This window comes from Scomber scombrus, chromosome 15 (genome assembly GCF_963691925.1).
Source record: "Scomber scombrus chromosome 15, fScoSco1.1, whole genome shotgun sequence".
Classification (NCBI taxonomy): Eukaryota; Metazoa; Chordata; class Actinopteri; order Scombriformes; family Scombridae; genus Scomber; species Scomber scombrus.
The window spans coordinates 4992273-5017199 of record NC_084984.1 but is presented as its reverse complement, the minus strand read 5'-3'; the positions used below and the strand labels follow the sequence as shown (position 1 = coordinate 5017199).

The 24927-nt window shown below is 39.4% G+C and overlaps 1 protein-coding gene across 1 annotated transcript; it reads right to left on the bottom strand.

Moving 5' to 3' along the window:
• Positions 1–282: 282 nt before the first annotated feature.
• Positions 283–24559, bottom strand: rai14 (retinoic acid induced 14). Its single transcript, XM_062435169.1, has 21 exons — positions 24539–24559; positions 24350–24418; positions 17307–17437; positions 14952–15040; positions 14562–14626; positions 13563–13620; positions 12989–13059; positions 8997–9103; positions 8681–8865; positions 8443–8468; positions 7952–8038; positions 6975–7064; positions 6020–6142; positions 5511–5612; positions 4693–5376; positions 4045–4526; positions 3383–3551; positions 3124–3291; positions 2867–3025; positions 2662–2727; positions 283–1989 (listed from the first exon to the last, which is right to left on the bottom strand). The coding sequence occupies exons 1-21, from the start codon at positions 24557–24559 to the stop codon at positions 1903–1905; spliced, it is 3039 nt and encodes a 1012-aa protein (XP_062291153.1). The 3' UTR covers positions 283–1902.
• Positions 24560–24927: the final 368 nt, after the last annotated feature.

Sequence of the window (24927 nt, the reverse complement as noted above, 5' to 3'; positions counted from 1 at the left end):
AATTTATTAATGTGGGCAAAAAAGCAGTTGGCAAACAAGCAAGTTTACATATAACTACAAAACTGTCAGTAAAGAAACAACTAACAGAAAAGTAGTTTCTTTCTCGTCCCTTTCTCGGTACAAAACATTTCAGTCAAGGCCTAGAGAAAAAGTTGCTTATGATATCCTGCAACCTATGAAATAAAGACATGCAGAGGCTCTACTCAGGGTCCACCAAATCTCAGTCAGGTGTAAATCATGTTCAGTAAAAAAAGTTCCTGAGTGAGAAACGAGGATGGGGGGTTTCAGTCAGTCATATTAGTCTCTAGACAAACTGTGTTACTGTTGTTTTGAATAATCAGAAAAAGGTGTCATCTAAGGGTGTATGGCTCTAAGCACAATACTAAGGCAAAGGGGTATAATGTGACCATAGTTCAGGAGTCTCAAAGACATGCATTTGAAATGAATTCTCCAACACTGTACAGTGTATAGCCGTACGTGCAAAGGAAAATGGAAAAGAGATGAAAGTATCACAAAATAAAAGACAAAAAAGCCACTCCTGATAATTGGCAAATATGTTAAGATGGTAAAAAGAAGTTAGCAAACTAAGAATTGCTGATATTGAAGGTAATTCCCAGTTGTTTGTACTACAGAGCACAACAAACACTGTCGGATTAACAAGTGCAGGCACGTGACAGAAAACTGAAGTTTTATGCAAAATTCATGACATTTTACAGACAGGTTTTGTTTCTTTTTCAAGTAAGAAATTGCTGAACAGAAGACCAAAGTGTAGACGAGGAGAGGAAATGTAAGAACCAAAAAGCTTACCTCCTAACTATCCTCTGAGTCAAAAAAGACTAAAATATTGAGCCCATAATGCTGGGCTCTGGTTACAAAGGTAATATTTAGTCTTTTTGTTACAGTAAGTCAATGCTATTCAACCCCTTATAGGTAAAAGTAAATATGGATAATAACAGGAAAATAAACTAAACAATTTAAGGTGTCACTAGAACAAATAGTGCGTTGTTGTTATACTCAAGAAAAAGTTTCTCATTCACACAAAACTCACACAGACACGTAACAAGGCCATCAAAAATACAGCTATCAAACCTTTTTAGTAAAGTACAGTAACTTAGAAAACATGACATTGTACTGTAATACAATTCAGTAAAATTGTAAAAAAAAATGTTGTGCTAATAGAAAAATAGCAATACAAACAGTATCATGCTTTTTCTTCATAGAAGTGCGGCCAAAAAACTTTTTTACGTGGATTTTGGGGCTGGCATTGAACAAAGTCACGTGCATCACTATGAGGGCACAAATAATTTAGATTGTTTCAGGAAAATGTTGACAACCATTAAACATTTAGACACCAAGTAAAATAAAACTAACACTGCTGTATCATGAAAACAGATACTATTAACAGCAGCGCCAAACTGACGCTCTCATGTCTCTAAACACGCTGTAACAGAAACAAACCACATCAAACTCACTGTTTTCATTGGACTGATTAGTGCGTACACACATTAAGTTTGCATTATCACACATGTGCAACAGCATGTGATTTAAGGTAACTGCACATTTACAGCGTAGTGTTAACGTGCACATACTGAGATTATACATTTGGCAGAGGATGACCATTCAACTGACTGGCTGATGGACAGTATCTGTATGCTGGGCTGCGGTTTCCCAAAAACATCCTCCATTGTATGATTTATGACCCTTTCAGATCTTAATGGGTCAAAGGCAAATAACATGAATGTAAACCTCATTTACAAAGACTCAAGCTTTATCCAGAGGCACCAAGTGTTGGCCCTGCTTGTAATCGACGAGTGAATTCGGACTGGAAGAAGTAAAGTGATGCCAGCAGTACTCTTCAGTTTCATTGACAACATGCTTTTGGGAAACCAGGCCCGGCGTGTCTCAGCAGGCCTCCTTGGCTTGACTTGGCATCTTGCACATCATTATGATCTGCTTCAAGGCTTTCTGCACATCCTCGTCCATCTGACCCTGAAGCACACAGCACAGATTCAGTAAGCTTAAATATATTAAACACATATATCCAACTACAGTACATAAAATCAAAATTACTGTGATATAAAAGGGTAAGTTCACCCAAATATTTTTATTATATCTACCCACACAGATACTCTTGGTTTGATTTGTCCAGGTTTTGAGAGGTTAATTTCTGCAGACTGCAGAATTCACATAAGGAGGCCTATAGTCCTGAGGTGTGTCATTTCCATTAGGGGTCTTTTTTTTTTTTTAAATATAGTATTACATTTGCAATTGGTCATATTTCTATACTCAAGTAGTTTAAGATCTTGCATGTCTAAATTACATTTAAAATGTAAACAGCTGCATATATTTACAGACACAACAGTGCCCCCATAGCTCAACAATTAACAGACCTCATAGTAAACAGGTTTTAGTGGAAATACTTTCTACTGAAGAAATGATCCCTTAAGCAGTAGCTGCGGTTCAGTCCTGTGAACACCTCAAATGCATCTTCCCTCACCTCCATTGCAGTGGGGTGGAGGCAGAAATCTGAGATGGCTTTTTCCAAACTTTAGCAACTAAAACCAAAACTATCTGAGAGGCTGGATACCGCTGTAAAATATGTTTTTCCCTAATCTGGGTGAACTGTTCCTGTCAAATTTAAGATGGAAAATAATGGTGTACCTGGACAGCATAGAGGAGGTGCATCCTGTAGACTGACACAATCTCATGGTGCTGTTTCTTTGACTCCTACAAAAAAAAGCATCCAAATGCAAACGTTATTCCAGAGTATATCAAAAGAAGTGCCCATGCATCAAAATGTATATTTAAGAATTTTACTGATAATTGTGTTCAGTCATTATTTAAAAATCCATTCAATAAATCTTACAGCTAGTTGGTACTGCAGCTGTTTGATTTGTTGCTGCATCGTCTCCAGCTGCTGGTTTTGCTGCTGTCTCTTGGAGGGGGAATTGCCGGTGTACGTGAGCTGTGATAAGCTATTTAAGGCATCCTTCAGCTTCCCGACCTCCCGTGACAGATCGTCTATCTGAGAGGGAAAAACATAAGACATCTGGTGCATGAAACAATGAACTTTTTCCAAGTTTAACAGAGAAAACAACAGTCTGACAGACAAGATTGACCAACCCGCTTGTTCTTTTCTCTCTCCGAGGCCACGTGATTCTCTACCAGCTGTTTGAGCTGACACACGGCATCTTGGGCCTCAGCTAGTCTGGAGGTCAGCGTCTGGTTCTCCTTCTCCCTCGACATCACCAGCTCCTGCAGGGCTTCCCGCTCTGCTCGATTCTCCCTTGCCTGATGGTTGGATAAGATGGTGGCTATGTAAGTATTGGGCATAATGAGTCAACATTTGAAAGTTTTTTTTCCTCCTCCTCTTTCTATTCACCTTCTGCCAAGCATCAGCAGCCTCCAGAGCCATCTCATCCTGCTTCCTGAGGGCCCCCTGGAGGAGCTGCGTCAGGTGTTTCACCTCACCCTCCAGTTGCTCTTGCATGGTCTTATGCTCCAGACGGGGGACCGAATCATCTGGGGTGACGTCTTTTTCCACTGTCAGCCTTTTGGTGAAGAACCACATGGTGACACATTATCACTAACATATGTAATAATTTTTAAATAACCAAATACTGTTTGCATAGAGAATCTATGTCTATGTATTTTCCAGAGGCTCAATCACACTCTGGAGTCAGCTTAGAGGAAGTGTTATACACATGCACAGTAGATTGGCATCTACTTAGGCTACTATTGATTGTAGAGTAATTGCCAGAATTTGCATGATCACATGCCCCTCTGATGATGAAACTTACATTAAATATTTATTTTTTTTTAAATGTGGAAGATATCCACCAGATTTGACTAACTAGGACTGTTGAGTCGTATGTTAGCTTCAGATAAACTTAACATTTAAAAAAAAAAAACTGAAATCAAGGACTGTGAATTTTATCCCCCATCACTTACATTGAAGCACATTTGGAGGGTGTGTATTAACAGGAGGAAAGATTACAGCGAGAAAACTCATTGAATGTTCATCATTAATGTTTCATTCCTCACCTGTTTTGCAGAGCATCCACTTGCAATGTCTTCTGGTGCAGCTGCTCTTTCAGAGCTTCTGACTCGCTTTCCAACTCTTTGATGGCATTTCCTAAAGATGACATCACCTGTGTGTGGTCTGCGAGGGCCACAGAGCTCTGTGCCTGAGCTTCAGCCTCCTGCCTCAGCAGTGACATCTCCCCCTGAGCGACCAAGTGCTTCTTCTCTGTGTCAGCTAGCAACATCTGTAGCTCCTCCACCCGGCCTTTTAGCAACTGGGTTTGTTGTTGTTCTGAGGAGGGAGATGATGCTGCACTGCTCTCAGCTTGGGCCTCCGCCAGCTGTTTCTGTGCAGCACCTAGCTGACTCTTGGTTTCACTGTAGGAGTGTGAGAGTTCCAACAAGCGGCGGTGCAGCCCCGCAATTTCCTCATTGAGCTCAGCCTTCATTTCTTCAAAGTCTTTGGCTGCAGCTTCCACAGGCACAGTGCCCCTCAGAGCCTCCTAAACACAATGGAATAGATTAAAATATGAATGAATGACAAGAATGAAAGAAGTAGCAAACAAAAAACAAAAAAAGCATGTAAAAATTGACAACATTTTAAATATATCTTATCTGTTCTTTCAACACATTCAGTTAGAAACTCAGAGAGGAGAAGTCAGTATTTACCTGCAGCACCCTAATCTCCTCCTGTGCCTCCTTGTATAGCTCCTCAATCTGCCCCGTCTTATGTTCTTTCTCCTTGATGCTCCTTCTTTCCTCCTCTGCCTTCCTCAGCGCCTCCTCCAGCTGTCTGATTCGTTGAGCTGCATTCTCCTGCTCACATCCCGATTGGACGAGCTGGGCCTTCAGTTGTTTTACTTCATGTTCCATCTGGTCGCCACCTCCACTCCCCATCTGCCCTCTGAGCTCCTCCACCTCCTCCACAGCTTGATGATACCTCTCCTGGGTGTCTGTCAGCTTCGCCTGAAGCTCTGCTAGACTCTCCATCAGCTCTTCCTCTCTTCCTTTCTCCCTCACGCCTTCATCTTCCTCTCTTTCTCTGCCTCTCTCAGGCTTTAGCTGAGCCTGAAGCGAGCGGTTTTCCTTTCTGGTTTCTAGTAGTTTCATCTGAATGCTCTCGAGGGCTTGTCTCAACAGTCTGATCTCCTCTTTGCTTCCTCCTTCACTCTCATCCTCCTCAACACTGTCCTCCTGTCTGATAGAAACACCTCCTGAACCAGTAGTGGAGGAAGGAGGCGGTGGCGATGACTCAAACTCATCCTGTGTGGAATGAAAGGACGAGTTAGAGGTCATGCTGTTTGGACGACTGGTCTCCTTCAGGTCCTCGTTTCCTTGGAGGGACGGTTGTTTCTGTGAGGTGAAAATTAAAATCCTCAGTAACAAAGCACCACTGAAACCACTTTTATGAGTGAAATCTTGTAGATTCAGGTCTTTTTTTTGCTGTCGTTGTTTATGGTGGATTATACAATGAATGAGTCACTTACCTTGAGTTTGCTCGTAAGTTGCTGATTCTCCAAAGTAAGCGCAGTGATCTTGGCTTGCAGAACAGAAACCAGCGCCGCAGATGCTGTAAAACTGTGCTCGACCTGGCATCACATACGACATGCATACATTCACATGCAGAGGCACACAGAGAGGCATAAAAGCAACGTTAGGGACCATTAGCTACCTACTGAAAAACAAAACGAGTTGTGACACGTCTTAAGCTTAGGTTAGACCTCCTTCAAGAATGCTGAAGGTGAAAAAGTTCAGCAGCACAGAGACGTCTGGTGTCAGAATATTGCATACAACTTAGAAAAGATTTAAACCACCAGAAAGACTTTTTGTAAGATTGTGACACACAGAGAAACGTTTAAAGTGAATAAAAATATCCATCATGTTAAAAGAAAAATTAACTCAGTTTTTTAACTACATTCAGCCAATTAGGAAACCCATTTTAGTTACATTGGGTAGATGATCTATTTACAAAATGCCTTGCCCAGTTGTTAATCACCTTTGTATCCAGTTCAGGACCCGTCACCTTCTGCTCCACCGTCTGCTTCAAGTCTTCGATCGTCTCCAGCAACATGTTTCTCTCCTCATGTAGCTTCTCAACCTCTTCTCTAACTTCATCCTCCTTCAAAGAAAGAAAAGGGGAGGAGAGAGAGAGGAGTGGGGGATGGTGGGAAAGAGGAGCAAAAGATGAGGGAGAGAAGGGAGAAAAAAAAAAAGAAAAAAAGAAAGGAAAATGGTATGATGGTTAAAGGAAAGAATTTTGCTGATTGGTACATGATATGCTACTGTATGGTACACATAATTATATACAAAAATGTGACCCAGTAGTGTCATTCCAGTGTTGTACAACAAAGAGTTAACATTGATGAGATTTAAATGTATTTCTGTATTATTAAATTAATTAATAATACAGAAATAATTAATTAATAATTAATTCATACTGTGATATATATTGATATCAACTAGTATGAAAGGTTATCGTGATACATTTTTTTGCCATATTCTCCAGCCCTATATTAGCTACTTATACATGTATGACACTTCATTTCTTATTTGCACCTTTTGATTACTCTTGTGAACCTCTTCACCTCTTCAAAGCAGGTCTACACCGTTTCACTCTTTCATTTACAGGGACCCAACATTCCCCCATGAGCAGCACTTGGCGACAGCAGCAAAGAAAAACTCCCCTTTAACGGGAAGAAACCTCAATAAATACCAGCATGTATTACCACTAATACACAGTCAAAGTTTGGTGCTTATTTTTTCCTTTGATAGTTTTATACATCCGTGGGTATTATGAGCAATAGCTTAGACTCCTTGAAGCTCTTAAGAAGGAACATTGTTGCGGAAACATCAGCTAATAGAATTAAGTCTGTGCTGCATATCAGTCATCCCAAAGTACTCCTGCTTTTTCTTCTTATATGTATCATGTTGTCTGTTACTTTTAGATTTACCTTGTAGTTGAATCTCTTGGGGGTGTCATTTTTGTTGGACACAGGGGTCCCACTGGGGGTAAAGACTGAAGGAGAGGAGGGTCCAGAGCTCTGAAGAAAGTTAAAGTTGTGTTAGTTTTTCTCATAAACCCAGAGACCCACTTAACAAAAGCATCCATCAGCTAACATGATTTTAGTTCCATTGTAAGCCAATAAGACTAAGATCATCTTAGCCTTAATATGCTTAAAGAAACAGGCCCAGAGCTATTCAGCTGCTTCAATAGTAAAATAGCCTTGTTGAGAACCAGTGAGTGCATTTTGTGTATATTCTGTTTGTATAGAAACCCAGTCAGATAAAAATGAGCAAAAAAACCCAAAAAACAACATCAAGAATGATTGGATTGTTACTTTTATGTCAAGTAATTATTGTCCTAGATCATTAACTGGAAAATAAAATACAGGTTAGTACATATATTAAATGAACATACTACATGAAGCAATGAAACATAAATGTACTGAGACAAACCATAAATTCATTAAGATCAACTGACAGATGGAGACAGTAATAATTATAATAATACAAGTAAGACAGTAAAAGTTTGCACACACCTGCTCATTGAAGGGTTTTTCTTTTCATTTTTGCTATTTTGTAGATTGTAGAATGATACTGAAGACATTGAAACTTTGAAATGAAACATGTAATTATGCAGTGTTTACTACATAATTCCATGTGTTATTTCATAGTGTGATGTCTTGTATGATGTATTGTTTTACTAAAGAATAGCAAAAAAAGAAAAACCCTTGAATGAATGAAAGAAAAACCCTTGAAATGTCTTGACATACCATCCAAACTTCTGACTGGTAGTGTATGTAAACAAATACTCAGATTATACACATACAAGTCAGACTCATTTCATGAATATATACCGCAGACATGCATTAATATAAAGAGTGGCATATTGATACAAGCAGACAGATACACAGAGACATGCATTTACCTGCAGTGGGCTAATAGGAGGTGGAGGTGCTTTTCGTTTTTTGGGAGTTGTGATCCGTTCATCACTTATCTTAGCTACTTGATCATGCTGAGGGGGGGAGGGGTGGGGGTGGGGGGGGGGTCAGCAAAGAAGAGGGAGAAGAAAAGAAAGAAAAGTGGGATTCAGTGCTGGTTAGTAAAAGGAGAGTCAATCAATGAGTGCTTAGACTTGAGATTTGGTTTCCAAAACAGAGAGCAACTAAAAGATGTCTTTTCCGAGCTGAGAAATATACTGATTACAGAAACTGATGCTAACCTACTCTACATGAGGTGCAGCTACACAAGAAACTAAATGTCTTTTGTTCATAATTTTAGCCACTCTATGAATCACAGTACTGAAAACACATTTAGACTCCATTATTAATAATTGATTCTGTCATAAATTTTCATTAACTTTGATCAATAGTTTGAGAGAAACAGAAAAGGAGAGGAGAAAATGACCTAATTCCTTACCAGAGGACTTCTGGGAGATTTGGCATCTGTAAAAAAAAAAATAAAAATACAAACACTTATTACAGGAAAACACCAACAGATGGCAGTATTGTTCCTGTGTTGAAACTACAGCAGCATGAATCTCCACCATACATACACATCACTTTTATGTGTGTTAAAAAAGTTGACTACTGTGCAACACCAACTCTCATCTTTCACCACTTGCCATATCATGTGTATGTCTTGTTGCATAACTCACCTGGAACCTGCTGTCTGTTCAGAGCGGCAGTAAGAGCAGTTTTGACCTCAGAGTTGCCAGACAGTTTGGCATAATGCATGACATCGTGGCCTTGTGAATCTACAGCTGACAAGTCTGCTCCTCGTTGAGCCAAGACTTCAACGACAGAAGCGGCATTTGATTCTGTGGCAAGCAACAAGGCTGTCCTGCAACACACAAGCAACCAAGCACAAATACAAGAGTATGAATATCGATCATCAATGCTGTTTAACATCCATTAACATTATTTCTGTCGCAAAAATCAATCCAAACATTCAACATGTGATTGTTTCTGTACCTGCCACTGTTGTCAGGAGTGTTGATTTCAGCTCCACAGTCCAGCAAAGTGCTGCACACTTCAGCATGACCGTGTTTAGCTGACAACAGCAGGGGGGTGAGACCGTCCTTTGGAACAAACAAAGACGGTATTAACATGACATACATTCAGATATACTACATAACTTATCTTGCGTGACATGAGGACGTGGGCCTTGACACGGAGTATGGTGAGTGTGAGTGTGGTGAGAGAAATCTCAGATTCATGTGAAAAGGAGTGAATGTCTCCTAAATGAATTTCCGAGCAGACAAACGGGAAAGCCAAAGTTGTTCCACTTTCTAAAGCTGTGTGCGTTTTAGGATGAGAAGGGAAAATCCCTTAAATGACATATTCTAGTTCTAAATGAATGGGCTCTGTGGAGTTTATTGCCCTGCGTTGGGCAACTGCAACACAGTCTGTTCATATTTTTCACCAAGATTGGCAGATCCTAACCCCAAGCATGACCCTTAACCTAACCTTAACCATCTATGATCTAAATCCAACCTAAACATATGATTGGATGAGATTGTTGAGGGCGGTGTAGAGTCTGGGAGGAGCTGGTGTTCAGGACATGAACATTATATTCACCAAGATGAAATTAAGAAATATACATCTGAGAAACTTGTGAATTAAGAGTGAAACAACAAGAACAGATACAGAACTCAGTGTGAAACTAAACATTTCCACACAGCAGGCCATGTGTATTGTTAAAAGTGAAACAAGAGGAAATCAGAAGTCACGTCCAAATGGAAAAAGCAAAAGAATGTCAAGAAACAGTAAAGTGTGTCAGCACGGCTTTGTGTTTTATATTACAAGGCTGCTGCTTCCACACACCACAGAGTACAAAACTATGTTTGTGGGTTCCTCCGAGCTCTGCTAAAGACTTTAACAGCCCTGTGTCTGCTCTGCAGTTTCTTCTCTGGAATCTAAAAAGCAGAAATCATTTTGTTCTTCTCAGGCTAATAGATTCAGTGTGTGTGTGTGTGTGTGTACGTGTGTGTGTGTGTGTGTGTGTGTGTGTGTGTGTGTGTGTGTGTGTGTGTGTGTGTGTGTGTGTGTACGTGTGTGTACGTGTGTGTACATGTACAAAGATGTGTATTAATACTTGGCTGTTTACACGTGTTCTTTTGAGTTTACTATCCTGTCAATTGTCTAAAGCTAGATTTCCCAAATTTGGGCAACAGGGTAAAGTCTGGGAAGAGCTGAAATGAAGTGGGGCAAGCAAGCAGCAACTTCCAATCAAGACAAACACCCTCTCACCAACATTACCCCTGTTTAAAGCTTATTACAGTCTTTATGGAGCAATAATGATCAAATTGCCTCCTGAACACATTTAATTGAAGCTGTCTTTAAACCCTAACATTTGAGACAAAGTTTGTGTTGTACTTTACCGTGTTTTTCTATCCAGCATCTTTTAGATAAACTAAATTCTGTACATGTCTTCATTGTCAAACTACCACATATAGTTAAATATACTGTTTTTACATGTTGAAGTTGGACGGCAATGAAACTTTCTGGGGCTAATGGTTATTTTCAGTAATGACTCATCTGTTTATTATTTTCTCACTGACAAATCTCATCAACATCTCTCAGTAACTCTCAGCTGTGGTGTTTGCTACCTGATGTTGATACACATGTAGGTCTGTGCATGTCATAGAACATGTGACAGATCACTTTAGAAAGGAGCATTTTATTCCAGCTCTTACAGGATAAATTATTTAACATTGTGCTCAAACAGGTTTAGTGGCTCTTCATCACGATACAGTATGTGATGGTGAGGGATATTTTAAACCAGTGGTTACTGTACCAACAGTTTTAACAAGCAAATCCCTTAAAATGAGGCAGAGTGTACTTGTGAACCCCTCATCTCATGTTGCATGTATCAACTGTAGCAACAAAGAGTGATCAGACTGTTAAATTAAAAGGCCCGAAGAGGGAAAGCTATCCACACACACACAAAAAAACACTGGAAAAAGCATTGTCTATAAAATATTCAATCCAATATTAATTTCTGTGTAGATTATTTACCTCGTTTTTCAATTTTTCACCAAATCATCAGGTTGGGATTAGAAAGGTAGAGTTCCTCGTACTACTACAAAACTAATATATGCATTTATAACCTACTGTCTGTTATGTTAATGTCCACTGAAAACCCCTCTATTCTAACCTTTACCATAATGTTTTATCACACTACATCTATTTCTCAAAGCACAGCACGTTCAAACTGCCTTTAACATGAATACACCACTGAAACAAACAATTACAAAGAGCCAGACTTTTATTGAGATGTTTATTGAGTGCTATATAATATGAACTTGTAAGCTCAGATGACTCCTAGCTTTTTCATTAGTAGATTTTGGCACTTTCACTATCCTACAGGCTCACCTTACATCTCAGTTTCAGCCGTTTATATTGTATTTTTTCTTTTCTATAGAAATATACTGACATACTGTGTGACTACAGGATGCATATGACTCCCTGTTCTAGGTTGAAGAAACTAGGATTATGTTTATTCCAAATGTTGCCTGGTGTAGTATTCCAAACTAAATGCATGGATGCCAAAGAATGAGCATGCCCCGTCTGTGAATTGTGTCAAAGCTGAGCTTACTGAGAAATGTTTATTTCCAACTGAAAACAAAGGAAGCTTTTATACTCTATACTACTCCTGCCCCTGAGAAATAATTCAAGTTTACATTTACTTGATTTTCTCTAAACAGTCTTTGTCTGATATATGTAAGCTGGCAGGTGTTCCTCTCTATCATGCAGTATCTTACGGTGTGTTTATTTAAGTCAAATATAGATCAGATACAGATACATGTTATAGCCATGATGTATGCCTGAGGCTAACAAGCTGGCATGTTCTACGCAGCACAAACAGCAATATGTTCCAGATGACTTTGTGGTTCACTGTCTATGTGTCCACTAACAGCAGACTGAGCTGCTAATGTCTCACACGCACACACATTCGCAGATGATTGTAGCTCAAAACATAAATGCTGTTCAATAAAAGTGATACATATCACACGTATTGTCTTTAAGTCATCAGACAACAGTACTGCAGCGCTGTCTTTCATCTGTGACGAGATGACAGACCCCGGTATGGGATGAGTTTGTCTTCTCATGTGTCAAACTTGAGATGTGTAAGTGAGTGTGAAATGTGAAACCCTATACTTAAGCTTTAAAATCCACACAGCCAGTGGTACAAAGTGGTAGCATGAACCAGATTCAAAAGCCACAACATACAACTAGACCTAAGCTTAAACAAGTACGAGGCTGCAATAAATTTTAATTAGAAATAACACAACAGCTTTACATGTAGCCTGAGAGACCACGGTGTGATAATAAAAAGGGAAATAAACAGGCACCAAGTTCTCTTCTCTAAATATCATGCTAACACACCCCAGTTGGGTAAAAAACCACAGGCATGGACCGTCACTGCAATGGAGACCACATGTCTGCGGCTTGAGAATGGAGTTCCCACAGTACACTGACCCTCACAAACACACACACACACACACACTGAATAATATTAATCCATCTTAAAACAGAGAAGGACAAATGAGAGGAAATGTCAGTTAATGGGATCCTTCACCGTGTTGCTTTACAGTTGTAAGACATCTGCATTTGCAATAATATGTTTTCTGCTGTCTGTACAAAATCAAACAGCACATAAAAGAGATGCTAACAAAACTAAAGTTAGGTAAATAAGGCATCTGGCAGCACATCAATCCAAACTGGATCAATAGACAGGTAAATCCTAAAGAAAATCCAAAGCGAACAAGCAGTGACTAACCTTCCCAGAACAAATTCCAGTCTGGAAATAACACAGTAGAAAAGTGATATGATTGAGACGAAGTTGAATGAATGAAAGCAGATTTTTGTGGTCTTTATTCTGTTTCAGAGCCCCTTCAACCCTGCCACGAAAAGAAATAAGTCTGGGGAAGAAACAGTGGAAGTAATGATAAAGTACATACTGCATCTTTCAGGTTGATGGGACTTTTGAGTTCACATAGCAGTTGGATGGTCTGGATCTTCCCACTGGCAGCTGTGGAGAAAATAAATTATTTACAATAACATAGGATGACAAGACACAGGAAAACCATCATTACTACTAATGCAACACTGAAAGATATTTTCCTTCTTTTTTTTTTTTTTACCTAAACAGCCCCGTCAGCTAATATCAGAATGAACTGAGAAGCTCAAAAGAGGTCTGTCCTGCCCAATGTAGGCAGATACCCTTTCTAAAAATAAAGCTTTTCAAAAAAGTTGCAGCAATCTTCTCAACCTGATGTACAGGCCTATTTACTGTAGTGATTGGTTTAGGTGCCGGAAACCCGCAAGAGTACTCTGGGAACCTTTGTTTGATATGAACTACACTGAAATCACATTTAATCACTCAATTCCATATATGGTAGATGGTCTGATCCAAATCAAATTAGAGCTTAAATTTAACCTCACAAGATATTTTCCCACGTTGTGTCTAAGCAGACTAATCTTCACAATAAGCACTTTTGTAAAATTAGCTCTCAGGATGCAGAAATCACTTACCAGCATGATGCAGAGCAGTCTTTCCTGAGCTGTCCACAGCATCAACAGGACATTTTCCCTGGAGGGGAAACAGAAATTGATGTTACACATAAATTATAAATGATTATGACAGTAAAGCCTCTTTATTAAATAGTCTGTCACTTTTGTTTCAGCATTCAGTGATATGCAGTATTTTTCAATGATTGTTTTGTGATGAACTTAAGAAATGTAGTCCATCTCCATACTCTCCGTCAACCTGCAGTTTCCCTGCAGGACTTTTAAAACTCTAGAGATGGTGCCTGACTATGTCCCAAAGTGCAAAATAGTTATTAAAACTCTAAACGTCTTGTGTTAACCACTGATGCTTTACGTAGATAACACATTAATATGATATAAGACATAATGTGTCTAATATCATGGGATGTTTTATCAGGCAGGTGTGTGTTGCTGAGATGTTGCAGACTGTCATGGGATACTTCGGTCAGAAGATCAGAGAAGGCAGTGTGTGTGTGTGTGTGTGTGTGTGTGTGTGTGTGTGTGTGTGTGTGTGTGTGTGTGTGTGTGTGTGTGTGTGTGTGTGTGTGTGTGTGTGTGTGTGTGTGTGTGTGTGTGTGTGTGTGTTGAGATCTGCTGATCTGCATGCACACACACACACACACATACAATCAGCAGACTGAGGAAATGAAGCAGTCTAACTGTCTGGTTTCAGGCATCTTCACAGAATAGTGAGACTATTCAGACTGTAGGTTTCACACAGTTTGTGCTCCTGTTTTCACACATTCCTCTTCTGCTACACCAAGTAATGCATCCAAGAAGACGTCTTGCTGGGTGACTACAGTCTTCACTCCATATGTATTATGATTATTGTTGTCTTACACTGTCTAGAAATATTTCACTGAAGCTGAAATACTGCACAAGCATTACATTAAAACAAAAATTATGTTTTAATGGCAGCTTATTTTAGAAACACAAGTCACACTTTGTTAGTTTTAAAAGCTTCCTTCACTTTATCCACCTTACCTGAATGAGCTTTTTGCAGCATTCTAAGTGATTGTTTTTGGCAGCCAGGTGTAACGGATTAAACCCTGAACAAAAACAAAATATGTTACAGATACAGATATTTGTTAGGATACTCATTATGAAAAATATTTAAGTGACAGCAACAATATGAATGACATGAAAAAGATCAGAAGAAGGCATTTTAGAAAGTTAAGTGACACTAAGAAGAATCTGAATGATTCTGAATTTTCTGTTACAAGACTATCATCAAGTCACAAAATTGGATAAGCGTAACATAATACTAAAACTATATACTTTATCTGTTTATTCAAAATGATCACATTTATGTAGAAAAATATAAGATCATAAAGAACATTCACACATTCTCAAGTTTATATCCACAGTACACACCTGCAGCATCAGTGACTGACAGGTCAGCTCCGTGGGACAGGAGGACAGACAGGCAGTCAGTCTGACCACGAGCAGCTGCTACATGAAGACTGTACACCAAGCCAAAGACAAGGACAAAAAACAAAGCAAGAACAAATTAGTATCTGTGGATATACAATCATGATAACAGAGTGCTATTTTACAACTACTCTCTTACTTTAATGGGTGTAATTAAAAAGTACAACCAATAAAGTCAACATGCCAACCTTTCTGGCCGTCTTATCAAAGGAAGCTTCCCTTTTGTCAATCACTAATATTACTTTGGTTTACATCATGTTAGCTCAGCTTAACATCAATATTGAAAACAGATTAAACTTCAAGGCTCACTCTTTCCAAGAGCAACACAATCTGATAGCCAACACTTTAAATAACACTTATCTTGCTTTCTTAATTTGTACAAAAAACTGTGATGTAAAAATTCATTTAAAGTCATTTGTTGGTTTATAGGACGTTAAGTATAACACTATTTCTTGGCCAGGAGCAATAACTTCCTCTCCAGGCCATCATCTGAGACTTCAGGAAGTCACTGCACCCTGCACGTAACCCCCTGCAGTACCATCAATTTTGATTTATACACTTTTGTTTTATACAGACAAACAAGATAAAAATGTGTTCATTAAAATTGTTGTTCCATTTTTTACATGTCTTGACAGAATCAGGCTAGCTGTTTCCCCCCTGTTTCCAGCCTTTGTGCTAAGCTTATCTAAATATTTCCTCACTGTATTTCATATTCAGTGGACAGACATGACTGTGGTATTGATCTTCTCATTGCACTCTCAGCAAGAAAGCGAGAAAATGTTATGTACATTTCCCAAAATGCCAAACAATTCCTATACAGAGGGGGGAAAAAATCGGCCCATCTTAAAGTACTTACAGTTTTCTGAATTAAAACTTGTCCAGTAATCAGTGTTATTTTAAGTACCTGGAATATTTCAGGTAAAGACCTGCCTTGTGGGCAAGAATGTTATAAGTCAATATCACCCTGTATGCAAAAAAAGCCCTTTGTCTGCATTGTGCATATGTGTTCAGAAGACAATCAATACAACCTCTTTCCAGCTCAGCAAGCAGAATGAAAAAAAACTACAAATGTCCAGCCTTCCCTTGGTGTGTGCGTGGGATACAAACACACACACTCTCTCACACACACACACTCTCTCACACACACACACACACAACTATGCCCACATGCCTTTCAATCAGGTTTTATCACCATAGAGATACTGTAGACTCCTCCTTTGTGCATCGTGAAAAGATCGGATCGTTGAGATCCCAAACCACCACATTCATCATGATTTACAAAGGCTGAGTATGCATCTGTATGTGTGTTTTTGTGTTCTAGTCACACACACACAGAAAAGGTCAAGGATGTGAACTACTGGCGGAATAATAAGCCTGTGTGTGTGTTTGTTTCAGCATGTGAGAATACACACTTTCCTTTTTCCTGTGCATTTATTCCTGTGTTTTGATATTCCTGGACCTGCGTGAGCTGCTGAACACATTGAGGTCAGCGGGTGTTGTGTTTCAGAAAAAGAAAGAGGTCAAATATTAACACTAAGCCTCTCTGTTATCAACAATCTCAACTGGTGAGGCAACAAGCTCCACCGCCTCCGCAGAAATGAATTGGCTTTAAAAAAACACTGCTTCTCAGGGAGGCTGCATGAATGGCTTCATTCGGTTGCAAAACATCAACCTCCCAGGAACCAAGAAAGGCATTTATATTTTTAGATCAGCCATAAATTTTTAAAATGTTGCTGTGCAGCGTGAAAGTAGTTTCATAAGCCCATGACTTGAGGAGAACTGAGCATATACTGCAGAAGCAAATCTACTCCTAAAATTGAAAGGAAAACACGATTGGATAATGTTTCCATGAAATTGAATACATCTAATTTCATTTCACCACAATCAGACCAGCTCTCATCAGACCTTTGTTGTTAAAAATGTGAGTTTAGCCCCAGATAACCCCTAAATATCTGCAATAGTACTTGTCAGATATTATGAGACCAGGCACCAAACTGGAGGCCTGCACATTTTGCTCTATTCTGGATTTGATTTGCAATTTGCAGCCTAGTCAGTGCAGCTAATCTCAATCCATGTGTCTTTCTGTTTGGTTAAAGCTGCTTCTTGCATCATACACTCATCCTAAAGAAGCCACTGCAGACTACTGTCTCTGTATCTCTCAGTTAATCACTGCAGGAATAGTGTAGAAGGCAGAAGGCATGTTTTTATTACGGTGTCCTTTTATTTATCATGGTGTCCATTTCTTTGACGGCTAAATCTGTACTAAAGTCTTTTTTAGATCATAGTAAGAATGCTTACGCTGATTTGCCCTCGCCGTCCTGCTTTACAGCGCTGGCACCTTTCTTGGAAAGAAGCGATGCCACCTTCTCCACCTCACCATGCTCCACCGCAGCAAGCAGGCGCTCGTCGTTTTTGTTCCACTCATTGACCTACAGGAAATGATTTAAAAATAGGAGAGAAAGAGAGAGACATGGCAAAAATGAAGGACAGAGATAAGACATACTGTATATAGACTGGGTGAGACAAAAGAATAACATCAAAACAAAGCAGAGATGAACAACAATACTATGCAAATAATGTGCTGTTCCAGTTTTTAAAATAAGGATCAAAACCATCATTGCGGAGTTTAGTATATTTATTTTGTTATCATTGTGATGTATGTATCCAAAACGGTTTCATTCTAAGAAAGTATGTTGCATCAAGCATTCAACCTCTTCTCTAATAATAATGTATACATTCCCAGCAATGACGTGCTGTCGTCAGACATTTACAAACACATAAGAAAATCTTCCTCTGCAGCCAAAATGGCTCAGATGCACTTAATGTGAGTAATGTTTTTCATAGAGAGAGAATGTTTCTTTGGCTCTGCTAAAGCCCACACAAAACATTTGTGTCCACACACACACACACAAAATGTCCAACGTGGACATACACACACTGACAGACAAACACAAACCAAATGGCCCCATATTTGTATTGCTGACAGGATGTTCAGATAGAGAGAAATCAGCTATTGGAAAGCTTCAAGCATGATCTCATACAGAGACAATCTTGCTACACTGCAGTCTGATGGCACAAAATCCAGCAGAGCAAGCTTTAAGAGCAGCCCACCACAGCATTTTACTTCTGGACCAAAACAAATGTTAGCTCCAATTTAATAAATGAGCACATTAGCCAATAACCATACAGAGAGAATGATTTTGGACACACAAACTATAACAAACAAAATCATACATCAAGTCATTTGGAGGAGCTACTCAACCTATCAAACATCACATTAAAACAGACTTAAAGAAGGGGGTTGTTGGAGGAGCTTGTTGTAAATAGAACTTTTTTCCTTAACCTGATAGCAGAGTAAGGGCAGAGAACTGGATCTATGCAGCCCAAACATGTTGGCAGCTTACGTTCATTAGTCAGCTGAATTATACTCCCCCTGCAATCCACCTGCATATTAGGATACAGTGCAATATTAGACTTGACCCGATAGCCTACTGACCTACACGTGATAAGGGGGTGAACTCTCTGACTCCATAAATACTGTTGGTGGCAAACTGTACCCTATTTTAGGACAGCAATAAGTCAGCATAGCAATACATGGTGTAAATAATCTCTGCGGCAAACACCCAAATGCAATCGTTGCAATACAATTCGCACAGCTGGTGGAAAAACGCAGAGCTATAAAAATCCCCTCTGTCACTGAAACAGCCAAAATGACCACTGAGCTCTGCAGCCTGAGCCACATATTCATTAATGTGGACTACTGAGGAAGTGAAAAACACTTCAATTGTTCGTGTGTTAAAAATTAATATAGAAATACCACGATTAGAGTTTGTTGCTTTTATTCTGTGGAGCTCTGAAAAACTGATTCTTATCCTGTTGTAAACAAATTCGACCACAACATCCACAACTACTTGATGAGGCTTCAAAGAAGTAAAACAAGAAGTGAGATTTGATTTAAGACGTGGTGACGAGAATGTTCTCTGACAGACTGGGAATAACAGATTGGGTATTGAGGCACTTGGCTGAGCTCTGACAAATGTCATGTGGAAAATATGAATCTACCAGGTGTCCAACCAAGTCTATCATCAGCAGTGATGGATCATAAAGTGTATCTCAAAATATCAAAGACCTGTACAGTGTTAATAAATAAAGTAGTGACTGGATCACGAAATGCATTGCTCAATAGCAGCTATTCTCAACCAGTGGGCCTCTCACCCATCACACCACAACTTCATCTCATTATTTTCCTAGAAGTAAGACTAATATTTTTTTTACAGTGGCATAACACATATTTAAAGCCCAGTTTATTTTTCTCATGTTCTTTTTTTCATTTATTTGGGTTGGTGGTCCTTGAAAGATTTTTCAGAAGTGGGCTTTAAATTAAACGAGGTTGAGAAGCCCTGCTGTATAGCACATGTGAAGTAGTAGGAATTTCAACACATTCATCATTTGTAAATAGAAATTGATAAATAGACACTAACGTGAGATTTTCTGGAGTCAACCATTTGTCAGTAACATTAGAAAATCAACTAATATGAGTTTATTTGAGTTTTAACATTCTGATTACCCAATTCCAATATTATAGGAGATAGTAGCTAGCTATATAGCACACCTAGCATTAGCCCTTATTATGAGCATGTTCATTAGCATCCCCCAGAAACTGAGAAACCTAATATTTCCATTATAGCTGAGTGGACCACCTCACCTGAACCTGAAATGATGACCAATTCACAAAACATTGAAACATGTTTATGAAATCCAACATTAACGTAAAGTAACAAAAGATGTGCTTTTTCACACACAGAAAACAGCTTACTTTAATGAGTGTGGCTATTATTTAGACTGTCATCAATGAAACTGAATGTATTATTAGACAAGATGCATCAGGACCTGGGTGGCTTACCACTTCTGTTGGAGACCCTGAGGTCTTGAGCTACACATTCACAAAGGTGCTGTGGGATAAGCGGGATGTAAGTGAAAGTGGAACAGTGGAAGTCAGGGAACGTGCCAAATGTTTGTCAGTATGATTGGTGTGCAGTGAAACATAACACAGTAGGAGGTAGATGAGGCTGTACAGGACAAATCCCATATGGTGTAGTAGCGGTTTTCACAGCGGTGGGCTGCATTTCCCTCCCAGTACGTTTGTATGAAAAATCTCATGACATACATACAGACAGTCATGTGTTGTTCAATCAGCTCACAGGCCGTTGAAGCATTCAAGTTCTAAAAAGAGTTACGCTTACACAAATGCTACCAGAACTAAAAAGGCAAAGATGAATAGACATGAGACATAACTGTAGGAAATGGAAAGAAGCATGTACGTTTGTGAACGTATGCAGCGTTTCTGTTGCCAGACTCTTATCAAGATCCTCAAAGAGAACGTAAACAGAACCACATAATGTAAACAAATGTAAACAGTGGTTTGTTTACATCATTCAACACATTTTATTGAAGCAGAGACAGTACTGGTTTAGTTATATCCGGTGCTCTCCTTATCCTGTTTGGTGGACACCAGGAAGGGTGGATCTTACTGCTGTAATTGAGTGCCTTTGAGAGCCGGAAACAGCAGCAAAATCAACACACCCCAAAACATGACAGATTGGATAACAAAAGGCAGTCACATCTCCCAATTAGTTCAGGCTACTACAGCTGAATTAAAGCCGAACTTTAAACTACTGTGCGTCTGTATAATTCAAAAATATATGAGATCTCTAAAAGAAAACAAACTCTCTTGGCCTTACATCTGATTCACTTTTGCGAATTTGTGGTTTTGTTTCAATGTGATCATACCAGACTCTGTACCAGCCTGCATCCTCACCTGTTCCAGGTTGGAAAACTATTATAGATTTTTTTTATTACAAGAAGTGAATATTGTTTTCTCAGAAGTTTTCCACAGGCTCACACACTGCATGACAAGAATAAGATGTTCCCCCTGTGATATTGGCCATCTTGGTTCCTGATTTACATTCAAGCAGCAAATATTTAACTGCTGGAATGAAATGATTTTCAGACATGTTCATCTGGCTGAGCATGTTCCAAATGACTAAGATAGATAAGGAGAAGGAAACATACGGGTCCAATGCAGAGAAGCATGTCTATTCATTTCAGCTACGGTCAGGAAAATATCTCACAGAGAGAATATGTGGGCTAAAGTTTATTCTTAAGATGTAGCCGCCTAACATTTACAGGGAAAGCCAAGAGGAGAGCAGAGTTGCCATGAAAGATGGTCAACCACACGAACCTGTAGGGCCGAAGAGGGCAGTAAGAGGAGCGGTCCTTCAATTAGAAGTGCTAGAGTACTTTTACAGAGAAGGGAAACCACAAACAAGGTATGAGATTGTGCAGCGTCTTAAAACTAAGGTTCAAGGATCTGGGTATATATATATATTTTCTTGGTTCAGAGTTTTGCACCGTCATTAAAAAAACTACCAGAAACACCAGACATGCAGTTCTCTCTATACTCGCTTCAGTAAAGATTTGTTCATGCCTACTCAGGTTGTCAGTTACTTTGAAATCAGGAAGCCGCAGAACATTTAGGGCAAAGAAAATGGTAAGAGGGCCACAGCAATTTCACTCTAAAAGTTTATATCTCTTCAAAGCTTTTACCCAAAGTTTAACCTCCACTATGTCTATTGAGTCTACACTGTACATCTCTATGCAACAGAAATATGTTACTGTTAATTACTATGACATTTATTATTAACCAAAGGGGGTTTTATGACTGGAGAAACCAGCTTTACAAGATCCAAACAGTTTTGCATACTTTTCACATATCTCACGTGTATCACTCAATGTTCATGATTATTTTCTACATCTCATATCATGCAGGACCTCCTATTTGTATGCTGAAGCATCACACTGGTCATGCTCCACAGCAGCGAGGATCAAAAATAGAAAAATGTGCAAGTAAAAAAAAACATGAAGAGTAACAAAGCAGAAAGCTGTCAGAATATTGCACAGATTTGTTAAGTCTTTGGTTGTGGGTCACTCTCAGTGCAATTCTTCTGTCCTGTTACTGTTACTGTTAAGAAACAGCTCCATTCAAAATACTGGTAGAGCATAAAGTTGACAATTCTGAATGCTCATATCGTGGTCTCATTAACAGGAACTGCGTGTGGGAGAGAAGTTGGAATGGACTTTGAACCTCTACCAACACAAATACCACCTACCAGCAAAGAATTACAGGGGAAACACTGATGCACTGTATAGTATGATCCTGCCTAATGGCCTCTGTGATGTTAATAGGCTGAACAAAAATGAAGGGCCAACGCGATAGAGCAGCATGACACCGATAGCATTAGACTACATCGTAATGGACAGGTTTAAGTGGAGCGGAATGCACTGCTCCAGTTTCGGCCTCAGACACAACTACAGTCATCGCAGGGAGGCTGATGAAAAAATGATGTGCTGGCAGAGATGGTGCAAAATCAGCACAGGCCTCAAGCAGTGTACCAGCGGGGGAACATTTCTTTGTGTCCTTAAAATAAAAAAAACTATTTACTAAACAACAAGAGATCCAATCAGATACACACTGGAGAAATACATCTTTGTGTGAATATGGTAGCTACAGACTAATGAGAAATTATATCAGTAACCGAAAGCTTGTACGAAACTAAACATGTTTCCTGAGACAAAGGAGTATTTTTAGGTGCAGGGAAAAAAGGTGTGAAAACAACTTCAGGGTTCAAAACTAACTTTTTTTGTCCACCAGCTCAAATGGTTAGTGAATATTCAAATTTGACCAGCCACTCAGTAGATTACCATTGTTTGTTTAGTTTAGTTTTTTGCTAAGAGTGAAGCAAATCTAGCAGCCACTTGCATATTTTACCAGGCTGGTGGCTGAATGCTCATTTTGTGTCCTGGAGACAACTAGATGATAGGATTGGGTTTTGAGAACAACTTCTGAATATTCAGTAGATATATCAATGCCAATTAATCAATAACAGTAGAGATGCAACACTTAGTCCATTGAAAGGAAATTAACTGGCAACTATTTTGATAATTGATTAATAATGTCAGGAATTTCTCAAGTAAACGTGCCACACATTTTCTGCTTCCAGTCTCTTAACTGTGAGCATTTGCTGTTTTTCTATCACATATGACTCTAAATGGAATATCTTTTGGTTCTGGACTGTTTTGGACATCACAATGGCCTCTGTGTAACTTTGAATTCAACTTTTTCACTATTTATTTTACATTTCTCTGACTAAATGATTAATTAAGAAAAAAATTAAAGCCCTATTTTTAAGTGTCATCTGATTAACATTAAACTCCTCATGATGTAATATCTCGACACAACATAGTAAGGAGCATTTTAAATAAGAAAATGTTTTTAAAAAGCACGCCACATGAACTGTGAATGACTTTGGATAATATGTGCTTGTATTGAATACTGTAGGCTTATCATGCAATGGTTTGTACTGGACAGCATGGGTTTAGCCCACATTGGTTGCACCAGCAATAAATCATGGGTCACTAATCCTGAGATTATACAGTGAAGCAGTAAGACCACTGTCATTCTGTGTGTGCTGCCAGGAAGTGAAATGGATCTCACTTCCTCTCTTACTTTCAGTTGAGTTTTCCTGACTGCCTGCGTCCTTCCAGCTCTCTGCCATTCTCTCACACATTCTACCTCTCTTTCTCTTTCTTCTGCGGTGATAAGTGTGTTTACAGTGGGATCGGGGTGTGGACGGTAGTGTTTGTTCCCTCTCTGTCTTTAGCCTGACACTCATTAAGACACACAAAGAGTCAGCTGATAACACTAAGTGTTTCCTGTTTGTCCAGGCCAGAGGCTGGCTGCAAGGAGAAGAACAAGAGAGCAAAAGAGGTAAAAAGGTATGAGAAGAGTAAGAATAATGGCGCTTTTCCACTACACAGTTCCAGCACGACTCGCCTCGCCTCGCCTCGGTTCTTTTTGCGTTTCCACTAGGGAAAGTACCTGGTACCTGGTACTTTTTTAGTACCTGCTCTGGTGAGGTTCCAAACGAGCCAAGTCGGTACTAAAATGTGACGTTGACACGCTGCTGGCCGCTGATTGGTCAGAAGAGTTGTCGCTGGAAGAGTCATGAGCCGTCCCACATAAGAATCAAACCCGGCATTTTTAAATACCGGCAGCAGCGTTACAACCATAGTTACAGCTATACGGCTCAATTTTCTTGCGTTGTGTGTGACAAAAAGCCTCATACAGCAGCAAGTACACCACTGCCTTAATGTGTGTGCTCAGTGTTTGTGTCGCGTATAAAACGAAGTCACGGCAGTTTTGCAGAGCCGTGCTATGACGACCGCGCCCACGTGGAGTAGGTACTTTTTTGTAATGGAAAAGGTCTGTCCTGGAACCGTACAGAGACCAGGCGAGCCCAGGCGAGCCCAGTCGTGCTGGAACTGTGTAGTGGAAAAGCGCCATAAATGAACTGGGAGAGAAAAGCAGAGAGGAGATAAAGAGATATATTACATCATTATATATAAATCTATCTTTATGTTCTGTGTACTGCTGAAATTTATATTTGAGTCATTGACTCATTCTTCCTCACCTCACCCACTCTGTCCTTCATGTGTTTCACAGGTGTCAATATATCACTTTGTGAAGTCATGAAAACAAACTGTGGGACTTGTAACACTCAGTAATCACTGCATGTTTAGACTAAATTACAAAGAAAACAAATCAGAGCAGTTCATCAAGTGCATTTGAATGTTTGTGAACCTAATTGTTTTTGCATAAACATGTCTGCCAAGAGTTATTTTTCAGTTTCTCTGAACTTCCTCTGTCTATCAGGGAAAAACAAACAAAGATCAGGAAACAGTAATTCCTACATCACATTCTGTATGTTTGTAGAGTTCAGCCACTCAGAACAGACATAGCTTAACAGAAAAATGTTTACTTTAGAAAACCCTCGATATTTCCCTCCTACACTGACAAAAC

What these genes read in the sequence shown, in the direction of transcription:
- rai14 (XM_062435169.1), bottom strand. Translation starts at nt 24,559, where the DNA reads ATGAAGGACAGAGTGGGTGAG. An exon ending in AATCTCCCAGAAGTCCTCTG is followed by an intron (nt 8,039 to 8,442) that starts GTAAGGAATTAG and finishes TCCCCCCCTCAG; the next exon opens with CATGATCAAGTAGCTAAGAT. An exon ending in AGAGAGAAAAGAACAAGCGG is followed by an intron (nt 3,026 to 3,123) that starts GTTGGTCAATCT and finishes TTTCCCTCTCAG; the next exon opens with ATAGACGATCTGTCACGGGA.